Raw genomic sequence first — 24,810 nt, 5'->3', positions numbered from 1 at the left:
CTAGGCAGTTTTAAGTATTTGAGGCTAGACTTGAATTGAGGTCCTCCTGACTTCAGGGCTGGTGCTCTATCCATGCTGCCACCTAGCTACTCTATATTGTATACATTTTATTATCATTATTATTATTATTAAAGCTTTTTATTTATAAAACATATGCATAGGTAATTTTTCCAACAATGATCCTTGCATAACCTTTTGTTCCAAATTTTCCCTTCCTTCCCCCCAATCCCTCCCCTAGCTGGCAGGTAGTCCAATACATGTTAAATATGTTGAAATACATGTTAAATCTGTATACATTTTCTATGTTACTTAGATTTTGTTGAATATACAAAGACCTTATGTTTCATTCCTTTTCTTTTCTGTTTCAATGTCCTTTTAATTGAATCTGCAAGATTCCCAGCAAGTTCCAGACTTTGTTAGCTGCATTTCATCTTTAACATAAGCTCAATATTCCAAGCAAAGATCCAGAAATACACTTTTTACACTCATATATCATCATTATAACCTGCTGCTCACTTCTAAATTCTTTTTCTTTAGTCTCTTCCTTCCATCAGGAGCAGTAATAAAAACACCAAGCATGTGTGTCCTACTGACTTCTGTATCCAGATTTCAAAGTATTTAGTAATGCTTTCTAATCACTTATAACCATATGAATTTTTAGAATTGAGAAATGATCATTAAATTTCACAAATTTCAGGATATTTTGTTACATCATGAATCTAGGCCCCCCAAAATCAGTAGATCTATTGTAAAGTTGACAAATATCCTGCCTCAGAATCCCTCATTAGGGAATCATCAACAAATACTACTTATCCCTTTTTTCTTTTTTTCATATACTGCATATTCTCATCTAACAGAATTTGCAGATATATATCATCATTCACTGGAAGACAAAGCAGTTACTTCCTTCCCAGAAAGTCCAGATCCCACTCCTTTGGAAAGAGTCTCTTCTATGTTACTTAGACACAACTATTCAATGATTTCTTTTCTTCCCTTTCTACTCTATGTGACATTCTTTGATCTTCTAATCTCCTTGACATAAGTCAAAAAACTCCTCTGTTCAAATAAAATTTCTTTTTTGTTTTAACAGTGAAGGCTTTCTTATATTTTAAAGGAATACTTCATTCTTATCTCGTCATCGAATTAAGTTTCTCTTCTAGGAAAGAATATAACCTTCACTTTGAGAATATATGAATCACTTAGCCATGGCAAAAATACAAGCAGCAGCAGCAGCATCTTCATCATAGTAAACATTTATATAGTGCTTATTATGTGCCAGGCACTGCATTAAGCATTTATAAGTATTATCTCATTCACCTCTAGGAAGTAGGTGCTATTATTATCTCCATTTTATAGAAGAGGAAACTGAAATAAGCTGTGCTTAAGTAACTTTCCAGGGTAACCTATTTGGTAAAGTTCTGGGATGGGATTTGAACTTAGGTTTTCCTGATTCCAAGCCCATCACTATCCATTGTACTACTTTACATTGTTTTTAAACCGTCACTATAAAATTATCCCTGATCTCCATATTTTTTTGGAAATGAGAATCTTACTCTATTGTTGCTGTTTTTGTGAACTCTAGATAATCAACAAAACAATAAATCAAGTCCTGATTTGTAACATTTGCCAATTTCCAAATTGTAAAGGCTCAGACAGAAAAGTTAGCAACCAGCACTTGCAGACCAGTATGAGCAGGTTCCAACATACTCCTAGAATAAACCAAATACATCATCCAGTTCCACCCTCCCCCAACTTAATAGATAAGGAAAGGTAAACATAGAGAAATGAACTAATTTATTCAAGCATGACTCCTAGTGTAGTGCTGTTTGCAGTATTTCTCACTTGTTAAAAGAATTCCACAAGAAAAGTAAAGTATGATTTTACTTTATAGACTATTTCAGGTTCATTAAAAAAAAATTCAAGTGCTTCCAGTCTTACCTAATTGGCTACATAGAGTGGTGAGAGATGTCAATTTGATGGGTATAAATTAGTACCTCAGAATTGTTTCAATTTGCATCTCTTCCACTATTTGTGAGATTAAACTTTTTTCCAAGTGATTAATAAAGAATGGATAATTTATAATTTATTCAAGCTCTCTAATCTATATACTTATGGTTCTGATTAGTTGAGAAAATAACCAAAATAATCATATGCCATCCTACCCGATGGGCAAGTAATGGACAGCAAATTGGGAGCCAAAATAAATTATTATATCTACTGACCTTTCAATCACCAGCTTATGGACTTCCTTCCAGTTCTCACTGTCATTGTCAGTTCCCATGTCTGGATTCAGTTCTTGGAGGGAAACACCTGCCACATTCACTCCACTCCATACAGCCACTGTATGAAAAAGAAACAAAAAATATTTTCTACCTGAGGAGTCTAGAAAGGAAGTCTTTCTTTCTTATTTTAATTACTCCAACTTTATCTTTTAGATGACTTATGACTATGTACTGGAGCTGGGATCTAATGACATGATAGTAACCTAAAGAGCAAAGTAGAGATTCTGAAGAAGTTGATTTTATCTTAAAAAACAAAACAACAACAACAAACCCCCCCCCCAAAACAACTTTATGACTAGCTGTCCTTTAATACTCAAAATTTTTCAAAGAAAGGGTTGTCCCATATTTAAGGACATTTTTAGTTCATATTCAGACAACATGAAATTCTTCAGATTACTTTAAGATAGTTAATGAAGAAAACCAGGAAAACTACCACTAGCTTAGCCTAAACTTTTATTCTTAAGGCTTTTGAGAATACTCTTCTCAATCAAAGCTTAGATGGCAAAAGTTGCAGATGTTCTGTTTTGTTCATATGCCTCCTCTGGATTTCAGAAACATTTGAGTGAGGCCCAAATCATTATCATTTACTTCAAAGCCCATTAATATTTTTATCTAGCCTGGACCTGAATAAAAAACTCTGAGATGACTATAATTAGGGGTATCAAGGATTATCTCACTTATTGAAGGCCATAACAATTGCCTCTTTATCCAGAATATGCTCTTGCTTTCTCAGCATATCATAAACAGATATGAATATATTTTGCTGCCCTTTTTTGGAGAGTCAAACTGCTGTTTTTAAATAAAGATAACTCTGTCTTTAAGATTAAGGTTTTTGCTCTCTAACTCAGCTTCTTTACAAGACATATAGACAAAGAATTAAAATGCATAAATGGTAGCATGTAATAATTTCAAGAAGGTTTTACATAATCTCTCTCACTTATTTTAGGAAAAAAACTATCCACTTATTAATCAGTAGCTAAATTCATTAATTATACTAAATAATCCTAACATCATAGTATATTATTGATCACTTCAATCTTTTCTGGCAGAAATGCAGATGAGATGAATATTTTTTGAATGACAAAAAGAATTTAATTTAATTTAAATCTGTCAAATTAAATCTCCAATTAGTTCCACAAACACTTATGGTTGTACAGATATATATTTGCAGTGTTGCTCAAACACTTTAGAGAAGATGAATTATATTATATAGTTATGACAGGGTATAATTAGTCTGCAGGAAAGGATATTAGAATAAAATGATTCTTATCGATCGATTAATAAAATGTTCCTTAGTCACTTTAAACAAATGAGTATATTCCATTACAAATGTCTTTTAAGTACTTTATATAGTAATAAAATTTTATGCTTTTTTTATCTTCATGTAGACCACTGACACTTAAGATTTCATACTTGACTTTCCCTTTCATCTCCTTATAGTTGAGAATGAGATAGTTAAAAGATACTCTGTGAAATAAATATAGAGTATTGATCAGTCCTTAAATATGAATAGATATTTTTTATTATTTACCACTTGAGTCCCCATGTTCTCCCAAGATCCAGCCATGGCAACTGCTTGGATGGATGCCAAGTTTTTCAGACATAAGATAGCGGAATCTGGCAGAGTCCAGATTGCATCCACTACCAATCACCCGGTGTTTTGGCAGGCCACTCAGTTTCCAGGTGACATAGGTCAGGATATCCACTGAGAATAAAAGAATTATATTAATGATTAGTTTATTAGGACATTCATGTGCTCTCTCAAAACTGAAAAATGATAACAAGGTAATAATTAATATATCTTGTACTTCTCTACCTTAACGCTTTTGCTCTCATTGTTCATAAGTGAAATGTTCTTCCTTTACTTTCCTTCTCAGTGAATTAATATACATTCTTTGAAACTCTATTGAAACACAATTCTTCCCTGATTTCTCTATTTAACTTATATATATATTCCCTGAAAAGACTCTAAATACTACAGAAACAAGCATTAGGTTTTATATAATCTTTGGATCTCTTTCAAAGTTCAGTGAAATGCTCTTTATACAGTACGATTTTTTTTTGTTGTTTTTTGCTGAGACAATTGGGGTAAAGTGACTTGCCCATGGTCACACAGCTAGGAAATGTTAGTTGTCTGAAGCTAGATTTGAACTCAGGTCCTCCTGACTTCAGGGCTGGTGCGCTATCCATTGTACCACATAGCTGCCCCAACACAGAAGGTACTTTAAAATGCAGTTGAGTGTTTGTGAACCTTCTCAGTGTGAAGATAATATGAGAGAAGGACAAGGCTTAAGGGAAAACTTTAATATGTTTGGAAGAAGATAAAAAATGAATACATGTAGGCATGGTATATTAAAAAAAAGAACATCAATAAAAAAATTTTTAAAGAAAATAAAATAAAATTCATTTTTTTCAAAATTAACCTCCTTTAAATCTTTTCAGAAATTTTCAGGTCTTCCTCAAGATAAATGAGCAAGATTAATAAGTAAAATGACTTGTTAACAACTAAACCTGGGGCACCATAATATTCATTTATATATTCCATTACACATGTGATTTATTTGTTTTGAGACTTAAAGATGTGAATGGTTAATAAAAACAACAGGGCAAATAGATGAAAACTTTTATGCATCTCTACTCCTAGCAATCTTTAGATGTCATTTTGTAGATTAATCATCGTGCAAGTAATGTAATATAACTTGTCTTATAATAAGTTATATTAAGCAAAGTATAACAGATTAAAAGTTTGGAAGGCAAAAAAAAAAAAAAAAAGAATTTGTTCCATTTAGGCTCACCACTTTATGACTGATATTAATTACACTACTTCAAAAGGGTGGGAAGATTAAATTGGATAATACATACCAAAGAAATTTAAATTAGACATTAATATACAACTAATACAGATTTTTTTTTAAGTTTTAGAGTCTGTTTTTAAGAACTTAGTGAATCAAAGGTTAAGGAAGCTAAGATGCTATATTTACCTGGGTTGGAAACCACAATTATGGTGCAGTCTGGGCTATACTTTACAATCTGGGGAATAATAAATTTGAAGACATTCACATTCCTCTGTACCAGATTGAGGCGACTCTCTCCCTCTTGTTGGCGGACTCCTGCAGTGACTACAACAATCTTAGAACCAGCAGTGACAGAGTAATCTGTAAGTGAAAAAATAGAGGATTAAATTGATTATATTTGCAAAATTACTATTGGCACCTGGCACATAGGAAGGTGCTCAATAAATGTTTCACAAATGAATTAATGAACCATAAGAAAATTTATTTTTCCAATAACTGTACTCTATAATAAAGTTTTATTATAGAGCTTCATAAACAAAAACAAGGATAAAAATGGCTTTTAAGATTTATATTTTTTGGTTTTTGAAAATTACCTGTCATTAAATTTTTGAGAATAGGCTAATATATTAATCCTGAATGTGTGCCTATAATTGGAAGATTAGAAGATCTTAATTTAAGAGATTTAATAAAAAGGCCCAGAACAAGAAAACTCTTCAGAAGTCACTTTCAGTGTCAGTTATACTAGAATGAAGAGTCATATTCAGTCATTTTTTTTTTTTATTATTCTACAAGGAGATAACTCATTCCACTTTTGAATCACTGTTAAAAGTTATTCTTACATTGATCTCAAATGTGTGGCTTCTTCCCATAGTTATCAGTTCTTCCCTTTTAGATCAAGTAGAAGACTAAGTAGTTTTCCATTTAATAGCCAAACAAATGGAGTTATCACTTCCTCCCTAAACCTTCTCTTCTTCTTCCCTCTAAGGACCTTCAGTTCCTTCAACTGATGGTTCTCATATGGCATGATCCCAAGGCCCTTTTCCATAGTAGCTTTGCTCCCCTCTACAATCCCTAACATGTCAATGACCTTCCTAAAATGAGCCACAAAACAAAACAAACAAACAAAAAACTAAAACTAAACACAGCACACGAGATGTGATCTGTCCAGAGTAAAATGAGGCTATAACTTCCAGTTTTAGGCAATCACTCAATGAAATATTTCAGTCATTTGTTGGTACTTTATTATTTACATTAGAGATGAAACTCCTGCAATTCAAGAGAATGACCTTCTCTGAGCCACAATAATTTCCTCATTTAAAAAAATGAATGAGTTGAAATCAATAATTTCTAAGATTCTTTTCCTAGTTCTACATCCTATGCACAAAGAACTCTACTTAATCATTTATCATTCCTAGAGTCTTCTATTTTGGGGCCTCTTATCTGCAGTCCTGATCTGAGAACGTAAAAAGGAATAATTCAACCTAAATTTCCCCTGCTATTGAGATTTCAAAATATTTGAAATTGTTTATTAAAAATCATATTTCTTTGTCAATTAAATACAAGTATAGAATTTTGGAGCTAGAAGTGTTTGACATCACATTCTTACAAATGAGTGAACAGACCTATATATTATTTCTTCAGAACTATTTCTAATCAAATTTTATTTTATTTTTCAAATACTATAATTTCTCATAGAATTTTGAAGATCTATTATGGAAATAACTTGTTTTCCCTTTTAGATATAGCTGGTTCATTTTAAATCGGGAAAATTTTTAATTTTACATTTTATTGCCCTTTTCCAAAGTATATTTGTTATAGGGTGAAGACATAAGCAAAAATCTCTTGACTTAGAAGAGGAACTAGGAATCACTTGATAAGAGTTATATTATAATTTGGAAAAATCTCGATATCAACTAATCTTAACTGGTTTTCTTGAAAGACAAATCCATCCTTAAATTGTGGGCAGGGAAACTTTTACTCTTGGCAGGACTACATAAACTAATCTTTAGCAAAAAAGCAAACACTAATCTCCAGTCAGGTGAATTACTCTGTCTCTGTCAAAGATTCTAAATTTTAACTACATTCTATTTTTAATAGGTTTCCTTGAAAAAGGGCAAAGGATCATAAAATTAAAGGATTAGTAGTGGGGAGTGATAGGATAATGAAATAGCAACAGTAAACTTTTTTTTTTTCAAATCATAGTACATAAAAATGAGAATGAAAATAGGAAAAATAGCCACTACAAAATCAGTTGGTACAAAGTTTTTTGTGAGATCTTGAAGAAAATCACTATAATTGACTACGTACATTTTGTTAATAATATTAAATATGAAAATAATTGAGCACTATGATGCTCCCTCCAGACCATCTATATTCTTATTTTCTCTCTCAATATCACCACCAATCAATAAGTAATTATTAAAATCTACTATGTGGTAAGCATTATGCTCTGCATTTAAAGATAGATATATACATAGAAAATATGAAATTATCCCTAAACTAAAGGAATATACAATCTAAAGGGAGATCAGTATATATAAAATATATGGCACAAATATAAAGTGATTAAATACAAGTATATTCAAAGAAGTAAATACAAAGTAGGATGTCTTAAAAGAAAATGGGGATTCGTTGAGATTAGGGGAAAGGAGGGCATACATTATAGCATAATGGGCAAAAAGAAAAGGACTATCATATATTTGAGTAACCAAAAAGAAGGCAATTTTTATTTTTAGACTGTAGAGTGAAGGGAAGGAGGGGTTGCTAAGAATATAGTGATAGGTTGGATACAGGCATTATGATTAAATAGCTTTAAAAACTAAACCAAGGAATTTATATTTGATACTAATGGCATAGAAAGTTTCTGGAGGTGATTGAATAGGGGACACAGTCAGATCTGCACTTAAGGAAAATCATTTAGGCAGTAATATGGAAAATGGACTGAAGTGGGGAGGTATTGAAGCAGGGATACTACTTAGGATCTAGATAAGAGGTAATGAAAACCTGAACTAAGATGGTAGCTGTATGAGTAGAGAAAGATTTGGTTGTGAGAGATGATATAGAAGTAGAAATGTCAAGATTTGTTAACTGGCATTTGCAATGAGAAGAGTGAAGAGGCAAGGGTAATTATTAGGATGAATTAGATGTGAAAAGGATTCTTATGCCTTTGACAGAAACAGTGAGATTTGGAAGAAGTGATGATTTGTAGAGAAAATAATGAGTTTGGTTTTGAAAAGTTTGGGTTTGAGATAGCTCTAGGACATCCAGTTTGAAATGTACAACAGGAAAGGATTGTGGAACTGAAGCTCCTATATTTGTATTTCTAAATGGGCTATATTTATAGATCTGTGAATCACCTGCATGGAGATGAAAGTTAACACATGGAAACTATTATTATTGAAAGTTCATAAAGGGAGAATAACAGTGCCTAGGATAGAATGTTAGAGGAAATGCACAGGTTGGGGCATAATATAAATCAGGGCTTCTTAAATTTTTTCTACTCACAACCTCTTTTCACCCAAGAAATGTTTATGTGACCCTGGGCATGAGGTATATAAAATAAGAATACAAATCAAACATTTGTTATCGATAAATCATAGTTTCATGACCCCCAACATTTAACTATGTGATCCCATATGAGGTTGCAAGCCACAATTTAAGAAGCTTTGATGTAAATGATGCACTAACAAAGAAAGGAACATTCAAACAAATGGGAGGTGAACTGAGAGAGGGAAGTATCATGAATACCCAATTGGAGAGAGTATTTAGAAGAACTTGGTCAAAAAAAGATTATGATTGAGAGTAGATGATAAGATCTGGCATTTAAGAGATTGTTGTTAAACTTTAGAGAAAACAGTTTTGGTTGAATGATGAAGTTGGAAGTTAGATTGGCAAGAAGTTGAGGAATTGAGTGGGAGGAGAGGAAATGGAATCAAAGAGGACAGAAAGCTTTTTTTCAAGGGAAAGGGAAGAGAAATATATCACTAAATGGAGGCAATTACAGGGTATAATAAAGGTTTTTAAAGATGGGAAAGAATATTTACTCTTTTTTATTATGAAAATTTCATTTACAGTATTAACATACAATAATACAAAACTGAAACTACCTTTATCAGCCACAATTTTAGGAGTTTGAAGAAATAAACTCCCATGTTGCAGATCCATCATTTCTCCTTTGAGTTTATCTTCCAAAACATCAACAAGGGCAAGTTCATCAGCAAGACTCTATAAATACAAAAGGTTTACTTTTAAATAACAGAATGTTAAGAAAACCCAACATTTGCCTTAGAAAAATTATGTTTTGGAAAGCTTTACAATAATGTCAAATAACTGGATGAAGTATAAATGGCCATGTGGTGGTATTTTGCTTACCTCAGAGGATCATGGATTCTGAGCTGGACATAACCTTATGTCTTTAACCTGATCCCTTTATTTTACAGATGAAACAACTGAGAGTCAAAAGTACAGTGTCTTTCCTAAGGTCATACAGGTATATTAAGTTACTACTCCAGGATTTAAATCCACATTAACTACCTCTAAATTCAGTCCTATTTCCCTTTATAATTACAATTCCATTTTCTACTGTCATGCTAAAATATTTGTATACTATTAATCCACTTTTCATTGTGTTTCTTTGTTTAAAAAGAAACTTCTTAATTTCAAACTATTAATATAAGAAAAATATTTTTATTTATTTAGCAAATTCTACAGATTAAAAAACTCAAGTTTAAATTATATATATTAGAACACACTTTTGAGAATTGAGATTCACTTTTCTCTTTAAAATACTACAGTACTAATAAGGAAAAATAAAAGATATAAAGAGATTATATTACTGTTAAAACCTGAAAATTAGGGCCTGGTAAAATAATATTATATTATTTTTTAAGAATTTGAAAGAGGGGGACAGCTAGGAAGGGTAATGAATAGAGTACCAGCTCTGAAGTCAGGAGGACCTGAGTTCAAATATGGTCTCAAAAACTTAACCTGTCCTAGCTGTGTGACCCTGGGCAAGTCACTTAATCCCAATTGCCTCAGGAAAAAAAAAAGAGAGAGAGAATTTGAAAGAGACTAGTCCAATTCTGCAAGAAGCTAAGATGCAGAAAAATGAAGAGTTTTCCCTTATATTCCAGGTAAATAACAGCAGAGTCAATGCTTCAATCTAGCAATACCTGGTCTTCTAGAGCTCTTTCAATTTTATTACCTTGTTCCTTGGTAAAAGAAATGGTTTAAATCAAACTGAACATTGAATCTAAATAAGTTATGTCTGGTCAGGATGTCTTCATGTTTAGAGCAGATTATTTGTATTTGCCAATATAAATTGTTTGGTTTAAACAAGATCCTCCAGCATTTCACATCATTATGGAAAATCTCACTAATTATAGCAAAGCTGATTTCTAATTGTGACAAATATTAGGATAATTTGGAATTAAAAATCATCCTGACATGAAATGATTTTAAAATATCTACTTATTATATCAGACTCTATTAGTACCTTATTCAGTTCCAAATACAAATAACAACAAAATCTAAAGCTAAGAAACAGCATTTCTTTTTAAATGTTTATTCATATTTTTCACTAATTTAAATTGGTCCTTTCCTATTAGTACAAAATTTATTATACTTCGTATTTTCCATTCACATAGAGTAACCAAACTTAATGGAAAAGAGTTACAAAAGAAGCAAAAGAGATGAGGAAATATAGAAGAGTTTTAATTAATTCTTGATTGGTTCAATTTTCTTCTCTATCTAAATCTATTTTTAAAAATTCCAAAAATGAATTTGCAAGAGCTACTTCTTGAAGACCAAAGATACTAAACATATCAATGTAATAATCTCTTGTAAACTGAATATTTTGCTCTTATTTATATTATTATTATTCAAAAATATATAGAGACATTGTTTTGACTAACAAAATTTCAAAGTTGCTAAGGCCAACGTGACTTTCTGGCATTATAGACTTTCATAAATACCAGTTTGCCTGGCAAGAATTAAAATTTCAATCAAATCAATTAACAAGCATTTGCACCTATTATGTTATAGCATTTCTTGCCTTCAAGGAGTTTAAAATGCAGCTGGTGAAGATAATATACTAATATATAGACTTATATAAAACAAATGCAAGATAATTTGGAAGTGATGATGGAGCTAGCAGCTGAGAGGAAAAGCTTCAAATTGAAAATAAACTCAAGGAAACTGGGGATTCTAAGAGACAGAGAAAAAGTGAATTTCAGGCATGAAGCACAGAGGGCCAATGCAAAAGGGGAGAGAAAAATGGAGTGTCTGTCATGTGTGAGGAACTAAAAAAGGCTACTTTTATTGAATTATAGTACATGAAGGGGAGCAATTATATTGAGACTGGAACAGTAGGCTAAAGTAAGAATTTAATTAAAGAATTTAAATGTCAAATAGTTTACAGATCAGGCAACTAATATGGTCTGATCTATATTTTAGAGAAACTACTTTGGAAGTCATATGAAGAATAGATTAAGATGAATGGTTTAAAGAACTGAGGCAAAAATACTAATTGGGAGACTTTCACAAATATTACTCTGTAGAAGACTACATCTTTTTTACAGTCAAACAATTTACTGAAGGCATAGACAATATAATATTTCACTATGTTTATTTTTTTAAGCTTTTGACTCCAGACTATCTTAAAGGTTCTCCTTCAACATGTTTCCCATGAACATGTCAAAATCAACAAAATAACTTTGTTCAAGCAGCCTTCAGATTATTGATATCAACTAGGGTATAGAAAATGGAAATTTATACGCATTGAGTGTTTATCATAGTCACAAAAGATATCCAGCACAGAGTTCAAATGACAGAATTCCCTATTCAAGTCCTTTATATGTTCCTATTTGCAGAGGACATTGTGTTTATTATATTAAGGTTTGAACATTGTGAAGATTTCTCAAGGAATTCCATAATTATTCAAGATTTTAATCTAATTCTCTATAGAAGAGAGAATAGATGAGTGATAGGTCAAGCATGATATGCTGATAGATGGATAATGAATAGAGTTTGTCTTTCATAACATTTATTAAAAGTGTTACAAATGTACCATAATAAGACCCATAATTGAAAAGGTGAAAGGGAGCAAACTAATTTGTCTTTGTAAAACTGCAGTGTTTTAATGACCCCCAATGCTTTCCTAAAACAAAGGCTCATCTTTTTAATACCAATATTTTCCTGGTGATGTTGTATAGTTATAAATCTATTCAACTGAAGTTGGGGATCACCCATAGGGTGATGAAGAGATAAATGATGGATGTACTACATTGTAAATGGAACCTCCTCAGAAAAGCTGAATAAAGAATCTCAAAGAAATGAAAGACCAAAAAAACAAACAAACAAAAAAAGGAGGGGGGAAGGGAAAAAGGGGAAGGAGGGATGTCCAACACAAAGCAAGAGGGAGAGATAAATGTTTAGATGTCCTGATACCCACATGGTTTCAAAGGAGCTTAGAGGAAGGTATCCAGACATCCTGTGCAAAATTTTATTTGAAAACATGGAAAAGTTCATCTTAGATGAACATATACAGATGGGTATTATTAAAATAAATGCCCTCACTGGTGCGATGATTCAATTTAAGTATAGAAATACATAGTAGTTATAGGATCTAAAAACAAAATGCACTCAATTACTGTTCAAGGTCACACTACATATATAAAAGTTAATGTTGCAGTTTCAGTTCTGGCAGATAAATGCCCTAAATGTTTTATTTAGAGATAGATTTGATTCAAGGCAGCCTGATATAGCACAAAACACACTGGATCTATTGTTAAAGAGACTGGTCTATTTTCAACATTTGTTCTTTTTCTATTTCTAGATCATTTGGTCAATTCAACCTCAATCCTTACAATTGGTTTTATTCCTCTAAAATGTCACTTTAAATTAAAACATTTAAATTTGTCTTAGAACATGCTATATTTATTGTGTTGCAGCCTAGTTCCAACTAGGCAAATTCTTCACTTATTTTGTTAAACAAAAGGACAATAAAGCCTTAAAATAATAGACCATTTGATAATATCTGTGGAATTGTGTCAAGAAACTGAGCAGTAATGAATGTTAGCTTATTTTAGTAGCACCACATGTGTGATGGTTAAGATAAAAAGAGCAAAAGAAGGCAGGCTTTAAGCACAAGAGGATGTCACATGATCTTAGATCCTGTTCTCCTGCTTCAGTGGGTGTGAAAAAAAAATTGGCTGAGAAATTCATACTCAGCAACTAAGGAAGGAAGAGATCCAACACTTTAAAAACATCACTGAAGCTCTGCATTTAGATATAGATGCCCTAATAAAGATTCTAGACAGCCTACAATCATATAAATAGAAAACGTGATTAGATACTAAAGTCTTTTGGTGTTTAAATAAATCATTCTTTTACTCCTAAATTCAGAAAGCTATCAATTCATATACCTAGGTGTTTTGTATGTGTATTTATGCATGTATGTATATATATACATACAATTATATATAAATATACATATGTCTTACACTCCAATTAAAAAGAATTATATAACTTAAAAACTATAAGTCTTAGCTGATTAACATAGATTTCTATAAATTTCTAAATAACAAAGTCAAATTGTTTTCAAGAGGAAGATGACCAACATTATTTTCAGTCTTCTCAAAGAATAAATAATTTTAACCATTCCTCCCCCAAAGACTATATAGAAGATTTTCTTTTTGTAAACCAGAATTTTTCTCAAACTAAACTGCCTAGAATTCAAACTCTACAATAGAGAGCACAGTTTTTATGGGCTGTCCACAATATTTGAATGCCAAATATACATTTGTCTAAAAGACCATTTTATAGAAAACTGACATAAGGCAAACACTACATATTGTGGTCAATAGAAGTGATATAAGGACACTCTCAAGGTCTCTCTGAAGAACTTTGGAATTGATGATGTGTCATAGGAGACACTGGTCCACAGGACCATCCAGTATGGTATTCCCCTCATCAAAGAAGTGTTGTACTATATGAGTGAAGCAGAATGGAAAGAGCTCAAAAGAAATGCAAGATGTGCAAATTTAGATATTCCACTCCAAATGTTCACATGAATCATTTGTGCTGGACTCTGGCAGAGCATTCCAAATTCACATTGTGGGATTCGCCATAGGCAGACACAATATAACTTGTCTCTAACATAATGATGCCATTTTGGTCCTCTAAGAAAGAACAATAATCAACTAACCAACCAACCTATGAATTTGGATGTTACCTAATCTAGTCATCATCTTGAACTAAACATCTCCAACAAGCAGTCTCTCCCCAAAATACTTCAGCTAATTGGGAATCATCACAAAAAGTAGTTATTCAATTTGGGGACATTTATAATTATTAGGGAGCTGTTTATTATTATGAGGATCAAGTGTATAATGTTTTTAAGATCCATTTCTTAGATTTCTGCTACTAATTAAAATATTGAAAACTTAAAATACCTGAATTCTAAAAATGCTAAAAGTGCATAGCCAAGGCATTGTAAAAGCATAATTCACAATTAGTACAATGATCCATTATATTCAGTGAAAGAAAAAAAGCTTTTTTCTCTCCCTATATTTAAGGAATTCATTAGAATGAAACAGAACTTTGAAAGAAAATTAGGAAAAAAAAGAGTTGAAAGGGTACCAAACATTATTTTTTCAAAATGAAATCTAAACCAGAGAAAAGTTACTTAAGACTTGGTCTATAGCATGGAACTAGTTAGAAGTTGCTAAGCAATATAGGGAGTGGATAAAACACAGCCCTCAATAGGGCCAGGAAACAGAGTAGAAGAGAAATAATTACTTGTATGTTACCAGTTCCAAAGTTCCTTTTATCAACTTGATAATCACTCATGAACCCCAAATAAGTAGAGAATATTAAATTCTTTTTTAGATTTCAAAAATGTTTGAATCTTCTTCTTTGAATAACATGATTCACTTCTAAAAAGAACACAGATGTATAACTAGTCTAAGTTACATAATTGTCACTCTGAAAAGGTACCTTTCCGAGTATGCTGATAGCACAGGCCATACCAACTTGTCCAACACCCACAACAGTAATCTTATTGTTTGGAGCTGCTGTCTCCTCTTCTGCAACTGGTGCAATCAGTTTTTCTTTAAGAGTAGCCATTCTGCTCTGCAAGAAAAAAATAAAAAAGCATTATGCACAAATGTATACTTGAACTGGAATGATTATCTTCATATAGTTACTGGGGCAATTTGCTAAGTAAAGTACAAGATCTGGTGTGCTTAAAGGATATTATAAAAAAAATTAAAGATTATTTTTTAAAACTAGATGATATAATTAATGGAGGATTTTAATCTAAATAATCACACACAATTTCATTTTGGCTAACATTATTCTAATTCTTTTCCTCTTATTCAATCCCCCTTCATTTTCAATAATATTCTCATTTTTATATCTATCAATCTGCTTGTTTTGTTGCATTTTTAAATTATTACAAAATTTTGCTCAATTTCATTCACAATAAGGCCTTAATTTTGGAGATGGTTCTTGATATCTGCACTTTCTTTTGGACCAAATTTATAATTCCATTGGTATAGGAAGTAACCAGGGAAAAAATTCTCTTGGTCACTGAGTGCCTGCTCTGATTCCAGACTTAAAAGAATTACCTACAACAATGGTTTCAATTTCAAAAAGAAATTAATCCACTCATCCTTACATGAAGATCATGGGTTGACTTAATTTTAAATTGTAATATGTCTATTTTAATTGTATTTTTATTTTGTTAAGCATTTCTAGATTACATTTTAATTTGGTGTAGACTACACTAAGGAGCCACAAGCCACGGATTTGACACCTCTGGCTTAGGGCACTGGGAACATTAGTGATTTACCTGAGTTGACAGTTTGTTAAATATGAAACTTAAGATCTTCTTGATGTCAGGCCTAGTTCTCTATTCATTATTTGATCACCCCAATATTTCTACTATACCAAAAAGAAATTTATAATATACTCAGAAATGAAGTCCAAGTACTAAAAACAGTTTAAATTAGACCTAAAAAACTAGGATCTAGGATCAAGTAAGAATTTATAGTTTAAAAAACAACTGACATGCTATGTGTGGAATCAATACCCCAAACCATACTTAACAGGAGACAACCTGGGGAGGAACTCCTTCGGGAGACTTCAACTAGCCATCTGGTAGTTTTCTATTTTAACCAATCTTGCTAATTAGCTGTTAAACTCAGTTGATTTTAACTGCTATATTAGTACAAATGCTGACAGCATCCTCTGAAAGAAGCCCAGTTACTGCTCTGAAAGTATGATCCATTGCCAAAATATGTTCTAAATACATAGCTAGCATTAAATAGAACTTTAAGATCTGAAGCTTTTTTTTTTTAAATAATGCTTCATTTGAATCTCACAATAACCTTGTAAAACTATTAAGTCCATTTCAAAGATGAAAAAACAGAGAATGAAAGAAGTTAAATGATTTTCCAAGTATCCTCACATAGTTAATATGATGAAGATTTGAATTCAGGTCTTTCTACTTCTAACTTCAATCATTTATCTACAGAGTTGCATCAAACATTAAAAAGGAAAGGGCAAATTTGAGGCAGCAATTTTGGAGAACATTTTAAAATCTATAAATGACTACAACAATGTAAATGGAACAAATAATAAGAAAAAAATGGGAACCAAATGTTGTAAAATGAAAATAACCAAGCTATGTCCCAAAAAAGAGACATGAGAAGGTAAATTCTCCACTCATTGACAGAGGTAGGAGATTATGGATATGGGGCACTACATATAATGCCAGACTTCTCTTACAGTAGTTAGTCTTACTGAACAAATATCCTTTGATATAAGGAATGGCTCTCTGTGAGGGGGAAGATTTTATTGGGAAATGAAAGTAATGTAAAGATAAAATATATTAACATAGATTTTATTTTTCAAGAAAACATTCTATCAGGAAGGCAGTTATGTCAAATTAGAGAATGAGGTTTTGGGGCAGAGTGCAGTTCTTTTTTTCTTTTTTCTTTTTAGATTGTGAGGTTTTGGAAGGCAGTGACTATCTTACTTACCATGGCTTTTTTCCCATAGCACTAAGCAGGATAAATAAATGTATATAAACTTGCCTTGGTAGTGAATATATTCAAAACAAAATTGCTTTTTAATCTTCTTCAGTGAATATATTTGCTTTACTGGTAAATGACAAATGATAAAACAGAGTATATGTCCTATGGGGGTCATATGGGATTAAATGTTTTTTAATGTATGGTTCTTTACACCTATCAGCACTAAAATCAATGGGTGTCAAGTACCTTAGAGAAAGGGTGGGGACAGCTAGGTGGCTCAATGGATAGAATACCAGCCCTGAAGTCAGGAGGACCCGAATTCAAATTTGACTTCAGACACTTAACACTTCCTAGCTGTGTGACCTTGAACAAGTCACTTAACCCCAATTGCCTCAGAAAAAAAAATAAAAATAGAAATACTTCCCTTCAAAAGTAGTTAGTTGCTTCCAATATCCTATGCTCAGAAAGACCAAGGAGCTAAATTCCTCAAAAACTATATACTAAACTGTTGGTGGAATTGTGAACTGATCTAACCATTCTGGAGGCGATTTGGGAACTATAGGAAAGAGCTATAAAACTATCATATTCTTTCATCCAGCAATATCCACTACTAGATCTATATCCCAATACATCCAAAAAAGGGGAAAACACTACTTGTACAAAGATATTTATGGCAGCTCTTTTTATGTTAGCTAACAATTAGAATTTGAAGGGATGCTCATCAGTTGGGTAACAGCTAAACAATCTGTGGTATATAATTACAATGGGATATATATATATATATATATATATATATATATATATATATATATATATATATATATATATATATGCATATATATATATATATAAAAAGAAATGGAAAGCAATATGATCTCAGAAAAACCAGGGAAGGATATGAACTGATACACAGCAAAGTGAAAAGATCAAGAGAATATTACACTATATTGTTTGAAGAAGAATTGTGAATGACTTAGCTATTCTCAGCAATAAAATGATCCAAGACAATCCCAAAGAACTGATGATGAAGCATAATATTCACTTCTAAAAGAAAGCAGTGAAATTGTTTAAATTTGGGCTGAAATATGCTATTTTTCACTTTCATTCTTTTTCTTTTATTTGAGTCTTCTTGAACAAAATGACTAATATGGAAATGTTTTACATGATTGCACATATATAATCTATATCTGATTACTTACTAATGGGGGGAGGGATAGAAAAAAATGAAAAATAAAAACAAAAAATTATACCATCGATGGAATTTCTCCTTTATATACAATGGTCAAAATAACAATTAAAAAGTACCTGAAATTTGAAAAATAATTATGGTAAGTATGAAAGTAGATGTTAGAAGATAGAGTCATGGACAAGAATTTTACAGCAGTTGTTTTGAGTGCTTAAAAGTCACTTTTATTTGTTTTTCTAGCCTAGCTTCCCAAGAGTTGAGGTTGAATAGAATTATTCCAAAATTTCTATAATTTCCTCTCTGCGATTATTCCCTTAGCTTAAACACATAGCAATACTTTTGCATAGGCCCTTCGAAACATCACTGTATCATTTAAGGAGTTTTGGTCAAGATTCTCCAGTAGTAGTTAGACTAGTTCTGTGTGACTAACAGCCAGTGATTAGACATGGAATCTATACCAGAAGTCTCCTCCTGCATTCTATGACATAATGGGTTTTATATTCTTCCATTGCAGCCTTAGAGATCTCAAGGTCACCTCCACACCATAAGTATTAAAAGAAGACATGTTTCCTCACTTAAAAGCAGGAGATTAAATGACCTCTAAGTTCCCTACCAACTCAAAATGTATAATTCATGATTCTTTGTGGAGCTGTTAATATGCTGATGCTGCCTTTTCGATTATAAACATTGTACTTTCTTACATACCCTCATAGATTTTTTTCCAAAGGAAGAGAGATGGCACAGCTACTACTTTTTCTTACCTAAAACAAAGGCTATAATTACAATGTTCAGATAAAAACCATCCTTCTAGAGCAAATGCAGAAGAAAAAATGTCACATCCCTTTCTAGTTTCCTTCCTTAAGTATTATTGTTATTTTAAAATATCCATTGGACTAGGGATGGGGAGAAGTGTATGCTGGGAGACAAGTATTGGACCCAGAGTCAGAAAGATCTTAATTCAAACCTAGTGCATAGATTCTTCCTAGGTATGTGGCTAGTGAAGTGGCAAGTGACAAATCGGTTAACTTTGATCCATAAAATGGGGATAAGAGAGTTGTTTTGAGGATAAAATGTGATAAAATTTGTAAAGCAATTTACAAACCCTAAAGCACTATAAACTACTAGTTGTTTTTTATTATTGTTGTTAAATTTGGCTATAGAAATAAAGTAACATTAAGTGCAAAGTATCCCAACTTGGACATTTAATAACAGATTTTCAAAGTAACCAATGATTCTGTCTTTCTTATAGATTTATTTAGGGAATTGTGATGAACTCACATGTTGTCTTTAAGAGATTAAAGTACAGTTCACTGAATTAGTGGTACACATATATTCAAGTAGGATGATGATCTGGACTCCAGTCTCTTAACCCCAGTTCCCACATGCCCCTAGACCTACATAAACGTATTCACATTATTTGCCCAGACACGTTTTTTACAATGTAAATAGACATAGGTTGAGTAGTAAGTAATAAAAACAGGTCAGGAAAGTTCTAAGAACCATTGCTTTTATTACAGAAAACATGCTTATTATCTCTTGTCATCCCTTTAGGGCCTTTCAGAGTCCTCCAGGGATTAATTTGAATCCAAGGCTCTGAGCCAAACTCCTACTCTTGGGAGCTTTCTCATGTACATAGTTCTTTAAAATATATGAGTAGGCATACATTTATATTTACTTGTTCAGACTTTTTACTTCCAAATCCACATTATTTGCACCTGAATCCCTCCTTCCCTTGTACAGAAAATGAAAATCCATTTGTTCACAAATAGCATAGCAGGGATATCTGCAATACTAATGAGGTATACAGTACTCTCAGCAAGGACAGATATAAAGAATGCAAAGAAATAAGGAAAGACTTGTATGAAAAAAGAAAACCAATTGAAATCACTATGTACATCAGCATGAGCTATAAAAATGAAATCAACTTGCAAGCATTCAATTTAAAAATTCAATCATATTAATAAATCAAGTTTTCAAGTACCCATACTTCCTTTTAATAAAGGTTATATCGTTAGTAAAGTTAGGGTAAACTTTAAGTAATTGTAAACTTAACTAAAGTGTTAGATTGCATGTATAATCAATCACAATCACTTTTATAGGTCCTGTTGTTTTCATGATTAGATTTTGTGGGCTAGGGGTTAATGGTAAGTCAGTTGCAGAAATGTATGCATTATCAGAACAACATTTATGGATAAAAAAAGAGAACAATCTTTTTTCTCAAGTTTAAACAAAAGGTAACTCTCCCTTCTCCCACCCTCCCACTCTTGGGGCCTGTTAATTGTAGCCTGCATGCTTTTTGCCTCCCACACATACAGCCCATGTGCTGCTCTGTACACTGAAGCTAAGGCAGAGGAAGATGCTGAGACAGTAACAACCAACAGCTCCCATCAGAAAAAGGTCTTTGGAGAGAGATTAGGCCATTTCTGAAGATAGTAGAGATCAACAAAACCCATCAAGTAATGCCTGGAAAGAATTGGACAGTAATTATTTGACATGCACATGATAAGGGGCTTTGCCCTCTTCCCTATATGTAGTAAAGCATTTGCTTTCGGATCAGTCCTACGTTTCTGCTGTCCCCATTGACTACTGGACCGCATCACTAGCTTTTATCCCGCGATAAGTATCCCAAGTAGAGACTGCTCTCCATCCTCTCTTCAACTGATAAAAGGCCTGTTTTGGAATGGTTAGCCCTCTGTCCTATTTCTCGATCTTTCCTTCCCCACCCCCTTACTTCTCTCCTTTCAGCCCCCCTTGTTCCGCGGGCACAGTGCCCTGGGCCTCTGCCAGCAGGCACCAAGATGATGAGAACTCAGTGAACCTTTCAGGGACACAAAAGGCCCTTAGGGTCTGGCTGCAGAGAACCACAGGCAACAGGTTTCTTTTTCATACAGCAAGAGACAGAGCCCGGGCTCTTTCTGCTGCAGTGCGAGGAGGGGGGGAGAAATCCATCACCCTGAATTCTACAGCTTCCCCCTCTTCCCTCCAATTGCATCTCCTTTCCGGAAAAGCATCTTCAGAATTGGGGGAAGGACAACCCTACTGGCTGTCGAGATGTGGCAAGACCCGCTAGAATTAGAGGCAAGATACCCTTCTTGCCAGGGTCCTTCTTTCTTGTCCGGACTCCCCTAACAACAACCACAACAATATTCACTGCAGCTTTCCCAGTTCCTTCTCGCCTTCCCGAAAGCGCAAAGGGACAAATCTCCAGGACCAAAACTTACCCGACCTGAAGAATAGCTGATTGCCTGTGATGAAATTTGTCCCAGATAGAGAAGAGAGTGGATACGTCTTTCTACTGCGGTGCCCTAGTCACAAGGAGAAAGGAGGAGGCGGGGTCCCAGCACCCTCCACTGCCTCTAAGGTTTCTCTATTGTGATTGGAAACTCGAGAGACGCCTGCCTTCGGCTCACTCAATCGCCTTCAAGGACAAGGGCTCAAGTATGAAATCGTCCTTCCCCCCCTCTCTGAGGGGAGGGGAGGGGGGGAGAGGAAGAGGTCACCTACAGAGAGTTTCCACTAGGTAGATTTACAGCTATGCTCCGTTCTTACAGCTTTATTGCTACAAACTTTATTACGTTATTTCGAGTAATGGCCCTGGGAGGTTTAATATACTTGAATATATACATACATACATACATATATATATACATATATACATATATATGTGCGTGTGTGTGTATATAAATATATACATATATTTATGTATATATATATAAATATATACATATTTTATATATATATACACATACATATATATTTACAGTGTGTATATATATCTGTGTGTATAAACACATACACAAAGATAGAGATATAGTTATGTATGTATATATGCGTGTGCTTACATATTTATATAATAACTTAATTTAATAACATAAAACATTTTTTTTTTCTTTAGGAAAGGTAGGTGGTAGGGCCAGAAGTTTTGGAAGTATATCAATTAATAAGCTTTTATTAAATACCTTCTATGTGCAGTACTAGGACCTGGAGTTACAAATACCAAAAGATGGAATAATTCCTAAAATTATAATGAAAAGACATTCCAAATTTCTGTGCAATTCAATCCAATTGAACAAATATTTATTAAAATCAGGATGTTGTGCTAGGCAATGTGGAAAAAGATCATTACATCAATATTTCAAGGGATCATACTATGTGGGTACCCTCTTGCAACTCCCCCATCCCTCTAATCCTGTGGACTTGTTTGTTATTCATATTGTAAATATTCCAAAGGGACAAACGATCCACCTATGCACAATGGGCCTTTATAGAATTTCTACATCATCTATATTCTTTGATCTTGGTCAGGTAATTAGAGCACCTCTATTTTCAGGTTATTCAGTTCATTGATCATGTCTTTTATACAGATTATTATACATCAATCATTACCAGTAACATGTTATCCCTATATATAGCCACCATTCAACTCTCCATTGTCCTTTGAATGAATGACAGTTTTGATTTTAATTGCAATTCTAACTTCCCAAAAGCAATACAGCCTCTCTTCCTTCCATCTAATTATGTGGCCAATTCATTGTCCATCTGTGTCTATACAAGAATTGATGACCAATTTTATGGATTTTCCATAAGGCTATATGTATGTATGTATATAGATCTATCTATCTATCTATCTATCTATATACATATATATATATATATATATATATATATATATATATATATATATATATATATATATATTAAAGCCTGGATAAATGTTCTGTACTCTCGTTTTTCCTTGTGGAATGTTAGGCTGATCTCTTTTGAATAATTATGAGTTAACTAGGCATGTCAACAAAGGTCTGGAGACTAACACAATCTAAACAATGTTACCAGTAAGCAGGGGCATCCACAGGGCTTCATATAGGGAAATTTCACAAAGAACTCAAAAAGGCTGTCTGATTACAACATATATATATATATATATATATATATATATATATATATATATATATATATATACACATACACACACACAAAGATTTCAGTGAAAAAGAGGACAATAAAAAAAAGACTGGAAAAATATGGCTTAGTATCAAAAACAAATGAACAAAAAAAGATGCCAAAGACTTACAATATATAGAGAAGACAAATTCCCAAATATCATGAAATCTTTCTTCAAAAAGATAATCAATAGTACTGTAGAAACCAAAAACCAAATAATATCATAAGAAATTACATTTTTGCAGCCACTTTTGTCATGTCCAATTCTTCATGACCCCATTAGGGGGTTTTCTTGGCAAATACACTGGAGTGATTTACCATTTTCTTCTCTACCTCATTTTGTAGATACCGAAACAGAGGCAACCAGGATTAAGTGAATTTCACTGGGTTACAAAGCAAACAGGTGTTTAGGGCCAAATTTAAATTTAGGAAAAAAAGTCTTTCTGACTCCAGGTGACACTGTCTATCTTAAAAACACTGCTTATTGATCTGGTCATTTCCTTGAGGAGAGCTAGCACATCTCTCTTAGGGTTCTAAAGAGAACAACTAAGGAGTTATGATGCTATCAGCGTGACCTTCAATTCTTTGTATATATATTCTCCCTAATATTCACTAATTTCAGTTATTAGTTTTCCTATATTGAGAAATGGATGGGCATTTATTTGATTTCCACAGTTATGAAAATTAAATGGGAGAAATGAAACAAATTAGAAAACTGAAACTCACAAGGTTGTCAGAAATAATCAAGGGTAGTGATTATCTTCATCCATAAGAATGTAAGTTCCATGGGGGCAAGGACAGGCTATATAATAAGTGGAGATTCATGTTGTGTAAATTCTTTAACATCCAATTAATGGAAAATCAGGGGAGGGACTGGAGTTTCAAAGATGTGTCTACTAACCTGGGCATCCATTATTGCAAGAATGTAAAAATAAATCTTTTCTGCATTCATCAATGAGTCAGTGGAGTTCTTGATAAGATATATTGTTTCTTCCACTATATAATTGACTGATTCAAGATACATTAGTAACCTCCCTTCGTTTTTGTTTTTTTTTTTTTTAAGGATATTTTGAAAAGTTATAGCAAGAGCAGAAGTTATAAAATATTGCAGAAAGGCTCAAACTTAAAATGATTGCTAAAAAACATTTCTCCCATCGAGGTCACTTCTAGATGTAAAAAGAATTTTTCCCTCAATGCAGCAAGACACTTCAGTACATCCACTTTTGGACAGAGTCCCTCAGATTTCTCTAAGCTTGATTCCTGGCAAACTCTGGAATTGATTCCAATTTTTGGATTTTTAAAAATTTTAAATAAAGCTATGTATCAAAGTTGTGAAGACACAAACAGGAGGCACAAACAAAAGCTAGGACCTTTGATTTACAAATACAAAAGCACCCTTTTGAATTCCAATAAGAGATCCATGCTCTCACAATCTGCCCACCCAGATCTGAGTCAACTTGGGACTCCATCCACAGGCCCCTTTAGCTAAATCTCTTATTATAAAAGAGCCAAACTGGAGCCCTCTCTTTGCAGAGGTTCCTAACATGGCAGCCTTACGCCTGGCATGC

General features: G+C 32.9%; 1 protein-coding gene across 1 annotated transcript in view; it reads right to left on the bottom strand.

The window, feature by feature from the left end:
* The window catches only part of LDHB (lactate dehydrogenase B), a 28,407-nt gene extending 6,678 nt beyond the window's left edge, over positions 1-21,729 (bottom strand). The window contains exons 1-6 of the mRNA XM_074268863.1: positions 21,523-21,729; positions 15,074-15,208; positions 9,184-9,301; positions 5,264-5,437; positions 3,814-3,987; positions 2,223-2,340 (exon numbers count right to left, since the gene is read on the bottom strand). Coding sequence (XP_074124964.1) covers positions 2,223-2,340; positions 3,814-3,987; positions 5,264-5,437; positions 9,184-9,301; positions 15,074-15,202 — 713 coding nt within the window. The 5' untranslated portion in view covers positions 15,203-15,208; positions 21,523-21,729. The remainder of the gene's footprint in view (positions 1-2,222; positions 2,341-3,813; positions 3,988-5,263; positions 5,438-9,183; positions 9,302-15,073; positions 15,209-21,522) is intronic.
* Between the last annotated feature and the right edge of the window lie 3,081 nt (positions 21,730-24,810).

This window comes from Sminthopsis crassicaudata, chromosome 5 (assembly GCF_048593235.1).
Source record: "Sminthopsis crassicaudata isolate SCR6 chromosome 5, ASM4859323v1, whole genome shotgun sequence".
Classification (NCBI taxonomy): Eukaryota; Metazoa; Chordata; class Mammalia; order Dasyuromorphia; family Dasyuridae; genus Sminthopsis; species Sminthopsis crassicaudata.
This window is presented reverse-complemented; position numbering and strand designations above follow the sequence as displayed.